At 38.0% G+C, this 16,396-nt stretch overlaps 2 protein-coding genes across 3 annotated transcripts in view; both read right to left on the bottom strand.

Moving 5' to 3' along the window:
• The window catches only part of nptnb (neuroplastin b), a 33,043-nt gene extending 29,876 nt beyond the window's left edge, over positions 1 to 3,167 (bottom strand). The window contains exon 1 of one of the 2 annotated variants that reach the window (XM_026913539.3): positions 2,768 to 3,167. In XM_026913539.3, the coding sequence (XP_026769340.2) occupies positions 2,768 to 3,041 (274 nt within the window). In that variant the 5' untranslated portion in view covers positions 3,042 to 3,167. The remainder of the gene's footprint in view (positions 1 to 2,767) is intronic. The other variant, XM_026913541.3, reaches the window with a different exon arrangement.
• A 4,463-nt stretch (positions 3,168 to 7,630) lies between these two features.
• LOC113526591 (UDP-glucuronosyltransferase 2A2) lies at positions 7,631 to 15,368 on the bottom strand. Its single transcript, XM_034305272.2, has 2 exons — positions 15,222 to 15,368; positions 7,631 to 9,986 (listed from the first exon to the last, which is right to left on the bottom strand). The coding sequence occupies exon 2, from the start codon at positions 9,951 to 9,953 to the stop codon at positions 8,337 to 8,339; it is 1,617 nt and encodes a 538-aa protein (XP_034161163.2). The 5' UTR covers positions 9,954 to 9,986; positions 15,222 to 15,368; the 3' UTR covers positions 7,631 to 8,336.
• Positions 15,369 to 16,396: the final 1,028 nt, after the last annotated feature.

The following is a 16,396-nucleotide window of genomic DNA, read 5'->3' as shown; positions in this document are numbered from 1 at the left end:
GACCACACTGGGTTCCATTCTGTCAGCCAAGAACAGGAACCTGAGGATACAGTGGGCACAGACTCACCAAAAGTGGACAGCTGAACATTTGAAAAAGATAAGGTGACATTTTTTTCAATCTACAACAGTCCACTTTCGGTGAATCAGACCTCCTGGCCTGTATCTGCATGGTTTTATGCATTGTGCTGCTGCCTTGTGATTGGCTGATTGGACAATCGCATGAATGAGCAGGTGTACGGGTGTATGTGTATACAGGTGTATAATACACATAACTATATAATAATTATACGGGTGTATAAGTGTACAGGTATGTGTATACTGAGAGAAGCTATGTTTGTTTAGGATATTTTAAAATCTGGTGCCTTCAATGTCCATATCATGGGTGAGTTTAGCAACTCAGATTGACGTGCACCATCACTGATCAGGCACAGACACCTCTAATCGCCTGAGCTGCAAAAACGAATAGTGGCATCCCTTAAGTTTGTGAATATCGTTAGTAATGATGCAAATCTCAGGCAGTCCAAATGTGAGATCTTATTCAAACCTAGCAATACATTTGTAAATAAAATGATGCATTTGGCATTGCATTATGTTTTTTTTTTCCTTTCAAGGTTGTTGCCTTGAGTAAAAATGTCAAATCCTGTTATATTTAGCCATGTACCAGTAAGGCTTAATAATTTGGGGAAAATAAAAATAGGGAAGCTGATGGACATAGCCCAAGGTGACACTAAGTATCCTGAGTTTTGAAGGGAGTTATCTTTTATTTTTGACACACAGCCCTCGCTTTGTGAGATTCATTGTTCACTGAGGATCACACAGAAAGGCATGCAACACAGTCTATTAACATTTAATGGACAGGCTTTCACAGAAGAAATTTGTGGAGCCACAGTCCTGCGCTCCCGTGTCTCTGTTCTAAGAATAGAAACATGCGGCGAGATGGACCAAAGCTATTTACAGTCCTGCAGATATCTGTTGCTGAATCTGGCCCTCCGAGGGCCGTCTATCCACATCGCGTGGAACGGCTCTTGCACGACTTCCCCCCCCACACGCTGATTAAACCATTTTCTACAACCAGCTTAATTCTGCAGCAAAGCTGTTTTATTAATAGGCCTCTCAGATGATAATCGTTTGTGGGGAAGGAATGAGACAGCCAACATCACAGCTGCCACACACGCGTGACAATCTGAAACGTGGATGGAAATTAAAACTGTATGTCATGTACAATTCACAAATATGAGTAATAGGATCACTCTACCCACACTGTATATCTCAGCTCATGTGTAACAGACCAGATCGGGTCAGCATTACGACTACAACACTCCAGACGCTAAGTGCCAGTTTCTGACATAGTAAGTCATCATGGAGAGAGAAAAAAGGGGGTTGCAATTTAAATATGGGGCAGTCTGAATAGACAATAATAATAATACTAAATAATAATAATAATAGTACATTTATGCAGCGCTTTGCATACATGTGGTAGCTCAAAGTGTGGTACAATTAACTAAAAAAATTAAATGCTAAATAGTAATGTAATAGAAAGCACAGGGAAAATAAAAGATGAAAATGTAACAAATTGTAAAAATAAGGTGTAAGGACACAAATAAATAATAAAATTAAACATCAAATAGAATAAAACAATACATTTTGGAATAAGAATTTTAAAATAATTAAAAATAAAATGAAACTCTATATACAAAAAAAAAAAAAAAAAAGCTTTCAATTCATTGCCAAATTAAAACACAGCTTATCAAACCAAGCTGGCTGCTTGATGGCTGAGTTATCAAAGCATGCTTTCACACACATCCTTATAAGTACATCCTTGCACAAACCTTATCAGTGTAACACTTTATTTATTTATTTTTTTGCCTTGTGTATACTCTGCATTTTCATTTTGCATTTACTTTTGTGTGTTTCCTTTGGTAGATATTATACTGTTATATTTAAAATATATCACCAATATTTGTTAGTGGAGCAACTACAAGAATTTCAATGTGCAGTTTTTCATGAGTCAACTCTGCAAATGACAAATAAAAGACTCTGCCTTTGACAGATGCTCGCTGAAGATGCTTTTCTTCCTGATCTAACCATTTAAGGTCATGTATCGAGGGAAAACCCCTCCAAATACAGTAATGCTAATAAGCCTGCCATTCTTTTACACTGACATGGAACCAGAGATATTTCCTTGTGCATTGGCAGCTTTGGTCATCCTAGGAGATATTCCAGCACAGACAGTGTTTGATAGTAACACATTAGTGTTGGGGGGGGAAAAAATAATAAAAAAAAAAGCTCCATAAACTCAGGTGCACACAAATCAATGTGGCTCAGTGTAAATAAATTCATAAAGGAGTACAGGGATTCCTAATGCATACTTGAATACAGTGAATACAGTTAATTTGACACAATGTGGCATTTGTTATACTACTCATGCACATATAAATAATGTCAAAGTAATGATGCATAAAATGTAAATTATAGTGCACTGAATAGGGAATCCTCTCTGGCCCTGTTTAAGTGCCTCTAATGGGTTAATGGTGCACTAATTCCTAATAAGTCAGGTCTTAAGGATAAAAAAAGATAAAGATTAAAAAAGTGCACGATATCTGATGGAAAGGAATATTTTAAATTAATAATGAAATCTGTGAATTTGCAGTAGAGGTAGCACCCAGAGCTTTTCTGCAAGCCTAACAGGATGGTACAGTAACCTATTCATATGGAGCCTGGAGAGATGTGCACTCTTTTTCTGCTGGAAAGCATCCTTAATCCTTACCGTTTTGAGACGACACATACTGTAGCATTACGTTTCCGAGAAAGACAGCGATCGCCAGCATCGTCGCACACGGACACATTGCTGTGGGATAATTTCGTGCGGCTCGAGGAGGATGTGAGCGGATCGTATAGGGCACGGAGCGCGTGAAGAAGAAGAGGATGCGCAAACGCGAGCGCAGATGAGGGCCAAAAACACCCGCTCGGACGTCGACTGGCAAAACAAGCGGCGGCTTTAAGCGGTCAAGCAGCGACGGCTCCTCATGGAAGATGCTCATGGAAGCGGATAGAGAGCCATCTGAGATCGAGTCAGTCACGGCATTGCAGAGGAAGAAAAGCTGCGGGATGTCATTCAGTTAGTGTGTGTGTGTGTGCGTGCGTGTGCGCGTGTGTCCCACTCCTCAAACACGCAGGGAGATTTGAGCACGTAAACCCTGCGCACATTTTGCGCAGAAGGACCTGCGCGCAAATCAGGTTGCCCTGGGATTGATTATTTCTTAATAATAGTCGTGTTTATTATTTTTTTTTTTTTTTAAATCTCCACTCAAAATTAATTTTCTAACCTCCTAATTTTGCAGTTTAATTATAGGAATTCGTATACAAAAACGTTCTTCATACACTTAAAAACACCAAGTGGTACATTTGAAATCATGAAATTGCTTAACAGTTGGTAACAGTTAGATTAATCCTCATTAAGGAGAGAAGGTTAGATCCTCCTTAGAAAATCCTCACCACTCGGTGGGAATGTGTTGCATGTAAAAGAATAAGAAATCTGCACGTGACTGATTAGCCCATACAGGCCCATCATCAAGGTGACCCTGCTGTACTGGTAAGATTTTGTGCTGTATTAGCATGTTGCATGAACATTTTGTGCTGCATGCCACACCCTGTCCTCTATATATGACCTTGCAGTTACAGTATAATGAGCTGTCAGTGAATTATGAAGGCGAAAAGCACAGTAAAATATGTTAAAGTCGTGCTTTTTTATCCCTGTCATGGCTCCCAGTCAGCCTTGTTTCATGCATCATAGGTTTTACATTCGTCATGCGCCATCTGATGGACAAGTGTAAATATTGCACTTTGAAACAAATTAGTTGCAAAGATTTTTTTTTTTTTTTTTAATGTAAAAATGGGTCAATATGGCCTTAAGGTATGTAAACCTGTGAAGAGATAGCTGATGAATTTAGGAGTTAATTAATTTAAAAATTAAAAAAAAAAAGACAACCAATAGGAATAAGGAGGTGTAATATTTAATCATAAGGATAAAATATCATATAAATAAATAAATATAATATTAAATAAATAAATAAATAAGGGGTGGCTTAGTGGCTTGCACTGTTGCCTCACACCTCCGGTTTTGGGGGTTTCATTCCCGCCTCCACTCTGTGTGCACGGAGTTTACATGTTCTCCCCGTGCGTCGGGGCTTCCTCATGGTGCTCCGGTTTCCTCCCCCAGTCCAAAGACATGCATTGTAAGCTGATTGGCATCCCTAAATTGTCTGTAGTGTGTGAGTGTGTGTGTGATTGTGCCCTGTGATGGGTTGGCACCCTGTCCAGGGCGTCCCCCGCCTTGTGCCCCGAGTCCCCTGGGATAGACTCCAGGCTCCCCGCAACCCTATGTAGGATAAGTGGTACAGAAAATGGATGGATGGATAAATAAATAAATATGTACAGATATCCATGATATACATGGAGATAAATGATAAATTACTGGGCATTATTTTTTTTTATTTGTTTATTGATAGATTGTTTGATTGATAGCCAAGCTAAATCCTTTACATATCATTGGTTGGAGACATTAGAAATGCCAGTGTATAAAATGTTTTACATAAATGTGGAGATAAATTGTATTAATGATCGTGTACATTCAGCGACAGCTGGTTGTGATATTAGATGGGAGGCCAAAATCTTTTTTTTATTAACTTGACAATGAAACTATCAGAGTTGAGCAATGCATTATATCACTAGGTCTCATCGAGTCCGTAATGCACTACTGGCTCTGCGCCGTGTTTCCGCTGAATACCAAACATGCTGAACAGAACAGGTTTGTCATCTATCCTTTTGTGTAAATTGTATTTTGGACTCTGTGTGCTTTGTTCTCCTCCAAACGCATTTTAAAAAAAGGATGATAGTAAATAATCCACCTCGTTCACGTTCATTACTGCAGCTGTATTTCACATGCACCTTCTCAATCACTGCTCTCGATGTGTTACGGATGTGATAGTGATGTGGGCTGAAAAAAATATCAGCCCAAATAGAGATCAAAACTAGGGAGTGTTTCACTCTGTGCAGTCACCTGACATTACTGTCACTGATAGGCTGCATGATTCTACAGTCTGGGCTAGAAAAAAATCAGCCCCAGCCTCATGTCTTCATACCATTCTGTGTGTTTTGCTTTGCAAATGAAATGTCTTTATATCTTTGAAAGATAGTGGGGCTTAGCCACGTTAGCATATCTATACCAGCTGTCCCTGTATACATTACAAATGATTCATTCTTTAAAGCTATAATGAAATGATATATTATTATATACATTCATGATGGGAGAAATAACTGCACAGTAGGCTATACATTGTATGCTACAACAGTGTTTAGACTCGTTGCTTATTCAAAAGGATTTTCTCTCCATGTTACGCTCCGCCCACTATAACAATAGGTGGATGCATTTAAATTAGTAGTGTCAGCCAATTATTTGGAGTAAGACACACCCACCTTTCCTCCAAACCAATAGGAAAGTAAGTGCTGGAGTTCTGAAAACATGAACTTTATTTAAACAACTGCAGATGTGTCCATTGCAAAGGTTGTTCATGTTTTTCGGGATTAATTAATAAAATTAGGTTGGGTTTAGCATGGGAAGCAGGTAGTGATGTAATCAGGCTGAAAATAACCTCAGCAACAGCCTGCTTGTGTCTAATATGGATTTCGGCTTCGTCTTCGTCTGGAGCTGGAGTTTTAAGTGTCAATGCAGTCCAGTGTGGAACCAGCCATTTTCCTGAGCCATTTTTCTTCATCATCCCTCAGCATTCCAGCCATCATGGCCTCTGTGCTCATGCAGGGCTGCCAGGCTTCCTACCGCCAGATCACTTCCGTCTCCAGCTTCGTGCCCACTGTGGTGTGGCTCATCCTGCTTTTTCTGGACGGTCAGTGCTTGGCAATGACGGCCTCGGAAACACCGCTGTGTGCCGCTGAGTGGAGAGAATGCTGTGCTTCTGCAGCTGATGCCCTGCTTACAGAGGCTCGTCATTGTGTCTCAGGATGTTGCCAACTCTTTTCAGGGGAAAGTAGCTAAAGTATGCTTAAAAAGTTGCTAGAAGTTGCCAGATGACATTATAGACCAATCAGTCATCACTCAAAACTTTAATATTTTTTCATGAAAACCAGAAAATCAATATACTTATACGAGTACAATTGACCTTTTTTTACATATTAATTAATAATGCTGCACTCGCCTCTTTGAGTTAACCGATGCACCATCTTGCGTGCATGCTCCTGACATGAATAAGTGTAGTGTCCATCACTAACATGGGCGGGTGAGAGGTGGACCCACTGTCCGACCGGCCGTATCTATTGCGAATGCCCTGACTTCGAGGTCTCTACTGCGCAGACTCTGGCTTCAATTTTAACAAGATGATGACTCCCATTTCGACAAAAAAAAAAAAAAAAAAAGCTACTAGTTTAGCTTCATTTAAACTCTATACTTAAATCAACACTCACTTATCTCAAGTACCTATTTTGGCTCAATAATATAATTGAGGAATGCCTATATACATAAGATAACTGAGCTAACAACTTCTGACCTGCAATTTGAGATCAGTTGATCAATTTGCTTTATTTCAAGCCTTATTTCACTATTTTTAAAAAAATTACCAGTTAGTCTTATTCCAACCAAATCAGTTATAATCAAATCAGTGCGCCTTGGCATGACGATTTTCCTGACGAATATCCTGTGCAGGATCCGTAACGAAATGTTGTCATTCCAAATTCCCTGCAGATCCTTATATTTCCGAGCGCAGCATGTTTCCCACTGCACTGTTACAACAGGAGGGTGAAAAGAACAATAAGACTACAGTTGGAGACAGGTTTGAGAGGATTCTTATTTCATTCTTAGTTTATTCTTAATTCCTATTGCAGTCGTTTCATACAACAGTTAACCACAATCACATGATTTCTACAGATTGTGAAAGGCTGATTCACACACATCACACCCATAATGCAAAAATGTCACACCAGTAATGCTAGACATGTCTCTACCTACAGTATCTGCTCACTGTATTTGTCTATGGCAGTGTATTCCTTATATAAAGTTTTATAAACAATGTGAAGGTAACAGGATCTTTATATCTTGGTATAAAGTGAAAAATTCCTTACAAGTTGTAGCAGAAAAAAAAATTAAAAATCTATTTACAAAAGAATTCGTAAGATTCCAGAGCCATTGCCGTTCTCCACAAAATACTATAAATGTTAGTCTTTGAGTCACAAGTACAAGTAAGTAAAAAAGGATTTGTACCATGTAAGGAATAATACATGACCATTAACACCACATCCCAAAGGGTTATATTCCTCTCATACCACAGGAATTTACCAATGCTAACAATGTTTTCTTATTAAAGAATAACACATCTTACTTTTTACCCATTTATTGTTACATTTAATGTTAAATGTCAACAAAGTCCAATCCAGGGTGAATTCTCCGGATTGGACTTTGTTGACATTTAGGCTCCGGATAGGCTCCAGATCTACCACGACCCTGACCAGGATAATGCGCTTGCAGATGAATGAATGAATTAATGAATGAATGAATGAATGAACATTAGCAAAAAAAGTGATCACTTACATTATTGCAGCACCAGACAATTTTTTTTCTCTCTCTTGAAGTTAATTAGCCAAAAAACTGCAGCTCATCATGTTCCTAAAAGTTACAGCTTTACCTCCGACTGTTACAGAGCTCTAAAACTGGAGACTCCTTCCAAAAAATGCTAAATAAACATCTCCTCACAAAGAGAACTCCATCATATTATCAAGTCTCTGTATAAGTTCTTACTATGGAAACTATAGTATTAGAATGAGTGCATTATTACAAAATATAAACCAGTGATTTGAAAATTTATACATTTGTCAAAAAAAAAAAAAATCAACATCTTTTGACCAATAAGATTTGAGAATGCAACAGCACTGCGGTATAAGATATATAAATTTGACTATTTACAATGAAAAAGATTTTTCCATCTAATTACTTAAATAAAGCTGCATAAATCTTACTGATCTCTTAATTGGCATATAAATGTCACAAGTTATACCAATTTGCCATGACATCAGATCTACTATTGTCTGTTTTTTTTTTAACTCTAATAAAAAGATGTACACAGCAAAATGTTCTTTACTGCTTTTACATGTTCTTAGTGGCATAAGTAACATATTTTTCCTTTCACTCAGACAAGACTGAATACACAACAATAGATTTTCACCACTTGATTAGGTAAAAACTCATCTACTTACAGGCACCAGTGTAGTACTGATTAAAAATTTGGCCTCTGCACTTTGTTCATTGTCCATGAATGCAATTTTCCTAATTCCTAACTAATTCCTAACTTGGTATTTAGTGGTATTTGAAAACAAGACTGTTTTGCTGTATAGATTGTTTTACATGCCCTGCAGCATATGTATCGGATTACAGCAAAGATTAGGAAAATTGTACCTGATGCAACTAAGAGTAAAAACGCTATAACATCGACACTGTGGTAAACGTACCAAGGCATTTTGTAAGAATCTGTTCGTAGATGAGCAGCACCTTTGTGTCTCATAACAAACTCAATCCAGAACATGGCATTATCCAGAGGTTGTACAGGTGTGTCTCTAAGAAGCCTGGACAGCCTCTTCATGTTTATACTGTAGGAAGGCTCGTTTATGACTTCCTGTATAGCCTCAAGAAACACATTTTGATTTAAAGTGGCTATATCTATGACCTGTGCTACACCTTTATATTTCATCCTCGAGAGATTGTCATGTTGATCAAAAACCAGAGGTAGGCCAACGATTGGAGTACTGTGATAAATAGCTTCTAAAATCCCATTCGTTCCTCCATGGCTCACAAAAACCTTTGTCTTGGGATGTCCAAGAAGATCATTCTGTGGCAACCAGTCCCTGAGTATGGTGTTGTTCCCGAGAGTGGATGGTTTCTTCCCTGAGTATCGCCAGATCACTTTTTGAGGGAGCTTAGCAAGAGCGGCAGCCATTTCGTCGGCTATATCATCAGGAAGCTGTCCAACCAGCGTTCCCAATGATACAATGACAATGCCGTGCTCTCCAGAACTTTCCACAAAGTCCTCCAAATCATCCGGAAGGGCTTTTGGTGGTTTGCATTGGAAGCAACTCATGTAAACGAAGTTGGGCATCGTCGGGCGAGGGAACTCAAACACAAAATCGACTCTCATAAGCCAGATATCGGCTGCCTGGAATAATTCGAAATAGTCCACATCTGGACCAAAGTAGCGGTTACACAAAGCACTGTAATGAGGACCTACAATGCGCTTGTAAAAGAAGAGTCTGAGGTAGAAGATCATGTTATATACCCTTTGAAAAAAAGTCATCCTATCTGTTAACAGGGATAAAGGAAAGGGAACGTACGATAAGGGCGAAGGCGCAATTGCAAAGTGTGCCTCTCCATGTACCGTCCAGCGGACGTTAAAAACCAGCGGTAAGCGCAGATAATGTGCAAGCACGACTCCTCCACCATTCGCAGGGTCTGTCAGCATCACGTCATACTCCGCTTCTCTGATGGAATTGATCAATTTGGGATCCTCGATTATGTGGATGACCATTTCACATATCTTTCTGTGCATTTCGGAAAACTTGTCTGCCAGCTCCATGTCCAGACTGAACTGAGCCCAAAGTGAGCTTCTTTCTCGTCGAATCTGTAGCTGTCTGGAGACAAAGGTTTTGAAGAAAGCTTCGTCTCCCCCCACTGAGAAGTCAACGGTTATGGAGTGGTAGTAGGGTGACTGCTCTTTGATGTACCAGCTATCAGCTGCGCGGATGACCGTGACATGGTGACCTCTGTTGTGCAGCTCTTGTATCAATACATTCATGTTAACCCAGTGGCTGCCATCATGAGGGAACACCAGGACCTTACCGCAGTGGATAGAGCCAGTCAAGGTCAGGGTGATGACGATTTTCAAAATGGCAGTAGACATCTTTTAAGTCATCGTCATGTGCATCACACAGAACTGAAACGAAGGAAAAAAAAGAGATGTTTTTAGTACACATAAATGTATTTCATTAAAGACAATAATGTTAATGAATGCAGAACCTAATCCATTAAAATAACATTTGATTATTTTCCTAAAACAGCATGTCCCAAGCAAGTGTTTTATTCCTCTCATCCCACAACCATTTTCAAAGGCTAAAATGTATTTTTTTATTAAAGAAAGATACAATATACTTTTTATCCATTTATAGTTAATGTCCATGAAACAAGGTAGTTCCTGTTATCACTGGCCTTCCTTTTTTCTCTCTTTTGATGGTAATAAGACAAAAAATCTTAAAGTTTTAAAGCTTTACCTCTGACTGCTACAAAGAACTGACACTGGAGACTCCTTCCAAACATGCATAATTAAACAACATCTCACAGAATACTTTTTATTGGTTTATATAGAAATCCTTATGTAAGTTGCCACTATAGAAATGATAATGACTAATCAGATTTGAGAATTTAATAGCTCTGTATGCTAGAATATTAGGAAATACTTAGTAGTAACTAATGCTTAATTAATATATCAATTATAGTTCATCAGTGACTTATTAAAAGCATTATAAACAGGCAAAACTTAACGTAAAGTGTTAACAAAGGTTGTTTGGATGTACCTGATACTGCTAATGTGGATTACACACAATAAGAAACACATTTGTGCCAGAATTCATTACTAAAAATTTGGGCTACACAGTATATCAAAATTACCAAAATATCACAAATGTAAATATTGCAATATGCAATACGTAAGGGTTTGCGATAACTGAATGATTTTAATATTTCAAAAAGTTACGAAAAGTCAAGGTTTTAGGGCGACGCAGATAGCAGAGAATGCTTTCTTTTCATGTTGGTTATGTCATTTTCAGTTTTTAAATATATAAGTATATATAAACATATAATTTAAATTGATTTTGCATGCTTATAGCATTATCGTACCACATATCGCATTATTTAACAAGTTATTGCACATCGCGTTTTTCTTCAATATCGTGCAGCCCTACTAAAAAGGTGAGTTTACACGACATGACATTTTGTCTGCTGTATTACTTAAAGAAGGCAAAACACAGCTGATGTGTCTTGTGTCTTTATATTCCATGAACTGTAAAAAGATTCTCTTGTTTTCCCACTTCCTGGTTTCCCCCCTGCTGGAGCCTCGCCCCGTTCACACTCACTGGTTGGTTTCTGCACCTGCGTCTTGTCTCGTGAGCTCTCATTAGTTTCTCTAGCCTACCTAAAATCCTGTCCTTGTCTGTCCCTTGGGAAATCTTTTGTTTGTTGATTTCTAGTGCTTAGTCCCGTTGTTCTTTTGTTTTCTTCTTCCTAGTGCTCAGTCTAGCTTATTGTTTTAGCTCGTCGTTTTTGAGTTCATTTGCTTTCTTGCCTTATTAATGTGTTCACTTTTCTTCTGAGCGCTCGTGTCTACCTCTGGTTTTAATATGAACAGGGTTTTCTGCTCTGATCCTCCAGAGTCCCCGGTTTCCTCACATCTCCCAAAAACATGTCAATAGGTGGATTGGTGACTCTAAATTGCACCTAGGTGTGAAAAAATATGTGTGAATGTGTGTGTGTGTGTGTGTGTGTGTGTGTGTGTGCAATAGCCTGGCGTCCCATCCCTTCTCAGGCCCAGTGTTCCTGGGATATGCTCTGGATCTACCATGACCCTGACCAGGATAAATGTCACAGTGTCCGGGAGCGATTCAGTGTACCGGATAAATGAGTATAATTCCGGTCATATGTTAATTACTACTGCTGCGAAAAAGTGCTGACATTTTTGGATATACAAGAATGACAGCATCAAGTAAATTAATTAATGTTTAATTAACATTTTTTTGCATACAGTCAACATGTAAATAAACAGAATTAAAATAGTCAACAGGCCTAAGACTGCAACAAACATCCAAGAACAGGAAACATTTCCGCTAATGAAAAATATTACTTTATGACACAGCAGCTAATAACATTTTATTTATCTTTGTATTCATTAGGATGAAATGTATTTAAAGAAGCAGCACATATTCTAAACGTAAGACTTTTCTGCTTCTTTGCAGCTGGACCAGGATCATATGATCATACGACTTTTACGAGTTGACTGTTTCGCCATTGTCTGTTCAATCGCGTGATGCACAGTGACTATTTGCTGGTAGATCTCTCTTGGGTTCTGCAAGAAAGAGGAAACTTGAACTTTGGAATTGAGTAAATTAGTATCTAACTTGGTAAGAGGACTTGGATAAAGTGTATATGACTGTGACAGTAATTTTTAATTCTGTAATTGAATAACGTATCTGGAATTTCTGTGCACGTCAGCAGAAAGTTCCGTCTATAAGATCACCCAGAGAGTCCAAAAAAAAAAACAAAATGTGATGAGCGCAGTTTTAGTTAAGCCTTATTTAGCTAAGATGTGTACTTTGCTAGCTGTCTAATTTTCTCAGATAAAAATGGATATTAAAGTGAATTGAAAACCATTTAGCAAACTACATGAATCCTGTTTTAATTCCTGTCTCTCTCTCTCTCTCTCTCTTTTATTTTAAAAACACGACCACTGTAGCAGTGATTTGCTAGAAAACAATACTTCCACAGCAGTGGCTATATTAATTAGAGGCTAACAGCAGGTAATGATAGCTGTGGCAGCCACCAGTGGCAGCGCACTTAAACAGCTATATTTAAACAGTGACTTCTTTTCCTTCAGCATATCGTCTATGTTCATTAATAGAGACACGCAGTATTGAATAAACAGAGGTGTAGAAACAAACTTTTCTACACCTCACCAATTGAAAGACAGCGTTCTTTTTCAAGACATGTGATCTGTGAAATATCAGCAATTTCTGATGGACTGGGCTGTGCATTTGTAGAAAAGCACAGTCTTGGTGATGCATGCAGCTGTCACAACCGGCATTAAGGAGCAGATCACATAATCTGGGAGGCTGACATTTCCAGAAAGTGATGCGCCTGTCAGCTCTGATACTGAAATGCTTCGCGAGCTTGGAGGTGATCAATAGTTTCAGCATCTCAGTGAATTCAGTCCTCCTTCTCTTTTGTTTGTTGGCATGGTGACGGTTTCAGCATTATTACATGGGATTACTAAATAAAGAAACTTGTAGACAAGACGATTTTAAGCAAACAACCAGACTTGCCAACCTTCATGCATTTTGCATAGGAGCTCTGCATTTTAACATCAGAGTACACTAGTACGAGCTGTCACTCAAAAATATGCCAAGAGAGCAGTCATCTTTTTCAGATGAGCCAATCGACATATGACTCTGGAATGATTGACAGTTGTGTAGGTGTGTTGAACTCTCCAATACTAACTGACCCTCTTGCACATTAGTCATTTGTTTTTTTTTGCCAGTGTTCTCATCTCAACTCCATTATCCCATTTGAAAGATGTGCTGATGCAGTGCCCTCACTTTCAGTCAAGGTAAATTGACAATGATTTGAGTTTGTTAATGTGAAATAAAATCTATCAGTCTATGTTTGTCTTAGCTAACATTAGACAAGAATATGCACGAAATTCCGACCATCAGAAATTTTGAAGACAGTGGCCAAAAGTGGTATTTTTGTTTTTCATCCAAAAGAAAAAAAAATTTAACCAAAACAAAAAGAGTGAGAGAATAACAATGATTGAAAAATCTGTTTGTTTCTTTGCTATCCTGCGCCGGTCAGTGCAGACGTGTTCAAACAGTGTGAGCAGCAGATTAGCAGAAGAATGTTGACTGTGTGGAACCACTTCATGAGCTATATTAGGCAAGTGATTTGTAAAAGGACTATATCGGAATGTAATGTGTACACCCCTCTTCCACTGGACGACGCAGTATTCCTCTTTGGGGTTGGCAGGTCTGAAATAACACAGTAGTAAGGAAACTAACACATCTAACATCTAATAACAGTCATTTATTCGTCTTCATTAACTGCTTTATCCTGGTCAGAGTCATGATGGACCTATCCTGGAACACTGGACTGGAACGCCAGACGATCACAGGGCACTGTGCACACACATTCACACACTGATTCACACACAGGGACAATTTAGCACTGCCAATCCACACATATGCAGAAGTAAATAGATGGTAAATATATAGAAGTAAACAGATAGTAAACATGTAGAAGTAAATAGATGGTAAATAAATATGTAGAAGTAAACAGATGGTAAATATGTAGAAGTAAATAGATGGTAAATATATAGAAGTAAACAGATAGTAAATATGTAGAAGTAAATAGATGGTAAATAAATATGTAGAAGTAAATAGATGATAAATATGTAGAAGTAATTAGATGGTAAATATATAGAAGTAAACAGTAGTAAATATGTAGAAGTAAATAGATGGTAAATAAATATGTAGAAGTAAACAAATGATACATATGTAGAAGTAAACAGACAGTAAATATATAGAAGTAAACAGATGTTAAATATGTAGAAGTAAATGGTAAATATGTAGAAGTAAATAGACGGTAAATAAATAGAAGTAAATACATGGTTAGTATGTAGAAGTAAAAAGATGGCAAATATGTAGAAGTAAATAGACAGTAAATAAATAGAAGTAAATAGATGGTAAATAAATATGTAGAAGTAAACAGATGGTAAATAAATATGTAGAAGTAAATGGTAAATATGTAGAAGTAAATAGACAGTAAATAAATAGAAGTAGATAGATGGTAAATAAATATGTAGAAGTAAACAGATGGTAAATAAATATGTAGAAGTAAATGGTAAATATGTAGAAGTAAATAGACAGTAAATAAATAGAAGTAGATAGATGGTAAATAAATATGTAGAAGTAAACAGATGGTAAATAAATATGTAGAAGTAAATGGTAAATATGTAGAAGTAAATAGACAGTAAATAAATAGAAGTAGATAGATGGTAAATAAATATGTAGAAGTAAACAGATGGTAAACAGGTTGAAGTAAATAGATGGTAAATAAATATGTAGAAGTAAATAGACAGTAAATAAATAGAAGTAAATAGATGGTATATACAGTATGTAGAAGTAAACAGATGGACAAGCCCATGTCAGAACCTGTCACAGTTGTATTTAATATATTTAGCCGTTTTTAATCCGGAGATCTGAACTGTTTTTACTTCCTATATGGAAAGCTTCGTGACGTAATAACAACATCCTGTCGAGTAACTATCTCAGAGAGAAGCACAACCCGGAAGTGTAGCCTTTTTAAAGTTCAGCAGATTTCTCACTCGCCGTTAAATGACTCTACTTACTCTTGGTGCTGAAGTCGGTTTGTCTTTAGTGTGTGTTCCGACTCTGCTGCTGTTCTCAGGCTTTTCCTGTGGTGTGTGTAGTGACCGAGGAGGCGGTGTTTCTGTCCGCCCTCACTCTCAGTCTTGCCAGCTCTTTTCAGGGGAAAGTCTTTTCAGCGGTTCAAAAAAAAAAAAAAAAGTCGCTAGATGACGTAACAGACTAATTTGCATCTTGCACCATCGGCATGATCATTTTTAATATTAAAAACGTGTTAAATGAAGGAGGATTTCCTGAACACTTGCAGAATAGAAAAGAGTTTGATCAGAATATAAAAATAATAGATTAGAAATAATTTCTTATAGAAAGAAGACGACTTTGGTCATGGGACCATAGCATATTTACATACCTATTTACAAAATACTATATTTTTTCCCCTCCAGTTTTTCTCACTAATTTAGTCTTGTCCAATTCCCACCCACCGCTTAGGTCTCCCCATCATACGACAGCTACTAACCAGGGAGAGTGAAGGCTATCACGTGCTTCCTCTGAGACACATGAAGCAAGCCTACCACATCTTTTCAAACTGCTGCTCATGCAGCATCATTTGAGTGGCGTAACACACTTAGAGGAAAGTGTTATCCTCCTCCTCCCTCATGCATGAGCTCACACATGCCTATGATTGTCTAGTGTCATTGTAATTGATAGGGAAGAAAGAGTATGCCCCTCCCACCCAGAGAGCATGGCCAGTTTTGCTCTCTTGGGGTGTGTCTCAATCAGCTCCCTAGTTCAGTATTCAGGGCACTGATCCGGGACTCGGCCATTTTAAGGGCTGTCTGAATCGTATAATCCTCCAGTGCACTGGAACTTTTGCTCCCTAAAAAATCCCACAATGCACCACAAAAACCAGAGAGCATTAATGCTCACTATGCTCCCTTTCAGCTCAGAATATAACCAGATATACTCATATGCAGGCTATATCAACTACAGAACTGTAGCAAATATATACATGGAATATAGATTATGTGCAAAATGGGACAGAATATAAGCAGATACACTTGTATGCAGGTTATAACAGTGTGGAAAATGTCACTGATTTGTTGTTGGGAACAGTGGTGTTGAGTGATTGGTCAATGGGAACAGTGCTGTTGAGTGATTGATCATTGGGAACAGTGGTGTTGAGTGATTGATCATTGGG

Source organism: Pangasianodon hypophthalmus, chromosome 6 (assembly GCF_027358585.1).
Source record: "Pangasianodon hypophthalmus isolate fPanHyp1 chromosome 6, fPanHyp1.pri, whole genome shotgun sequence".
In the NCBI taxonomy this organism is placed as follows: domain Eukaryota; kingdom Metazoa; phylum Chordata; class Actinopteri; order Siluriformes; family Pangasiidae; genus Pangasianodon; species Pangasianodon hypophthalmus.
Note: the sequence above shows the minus strand (reverse complement) of the source record. Positions and strands in the feature narration are given on the sequence as shown.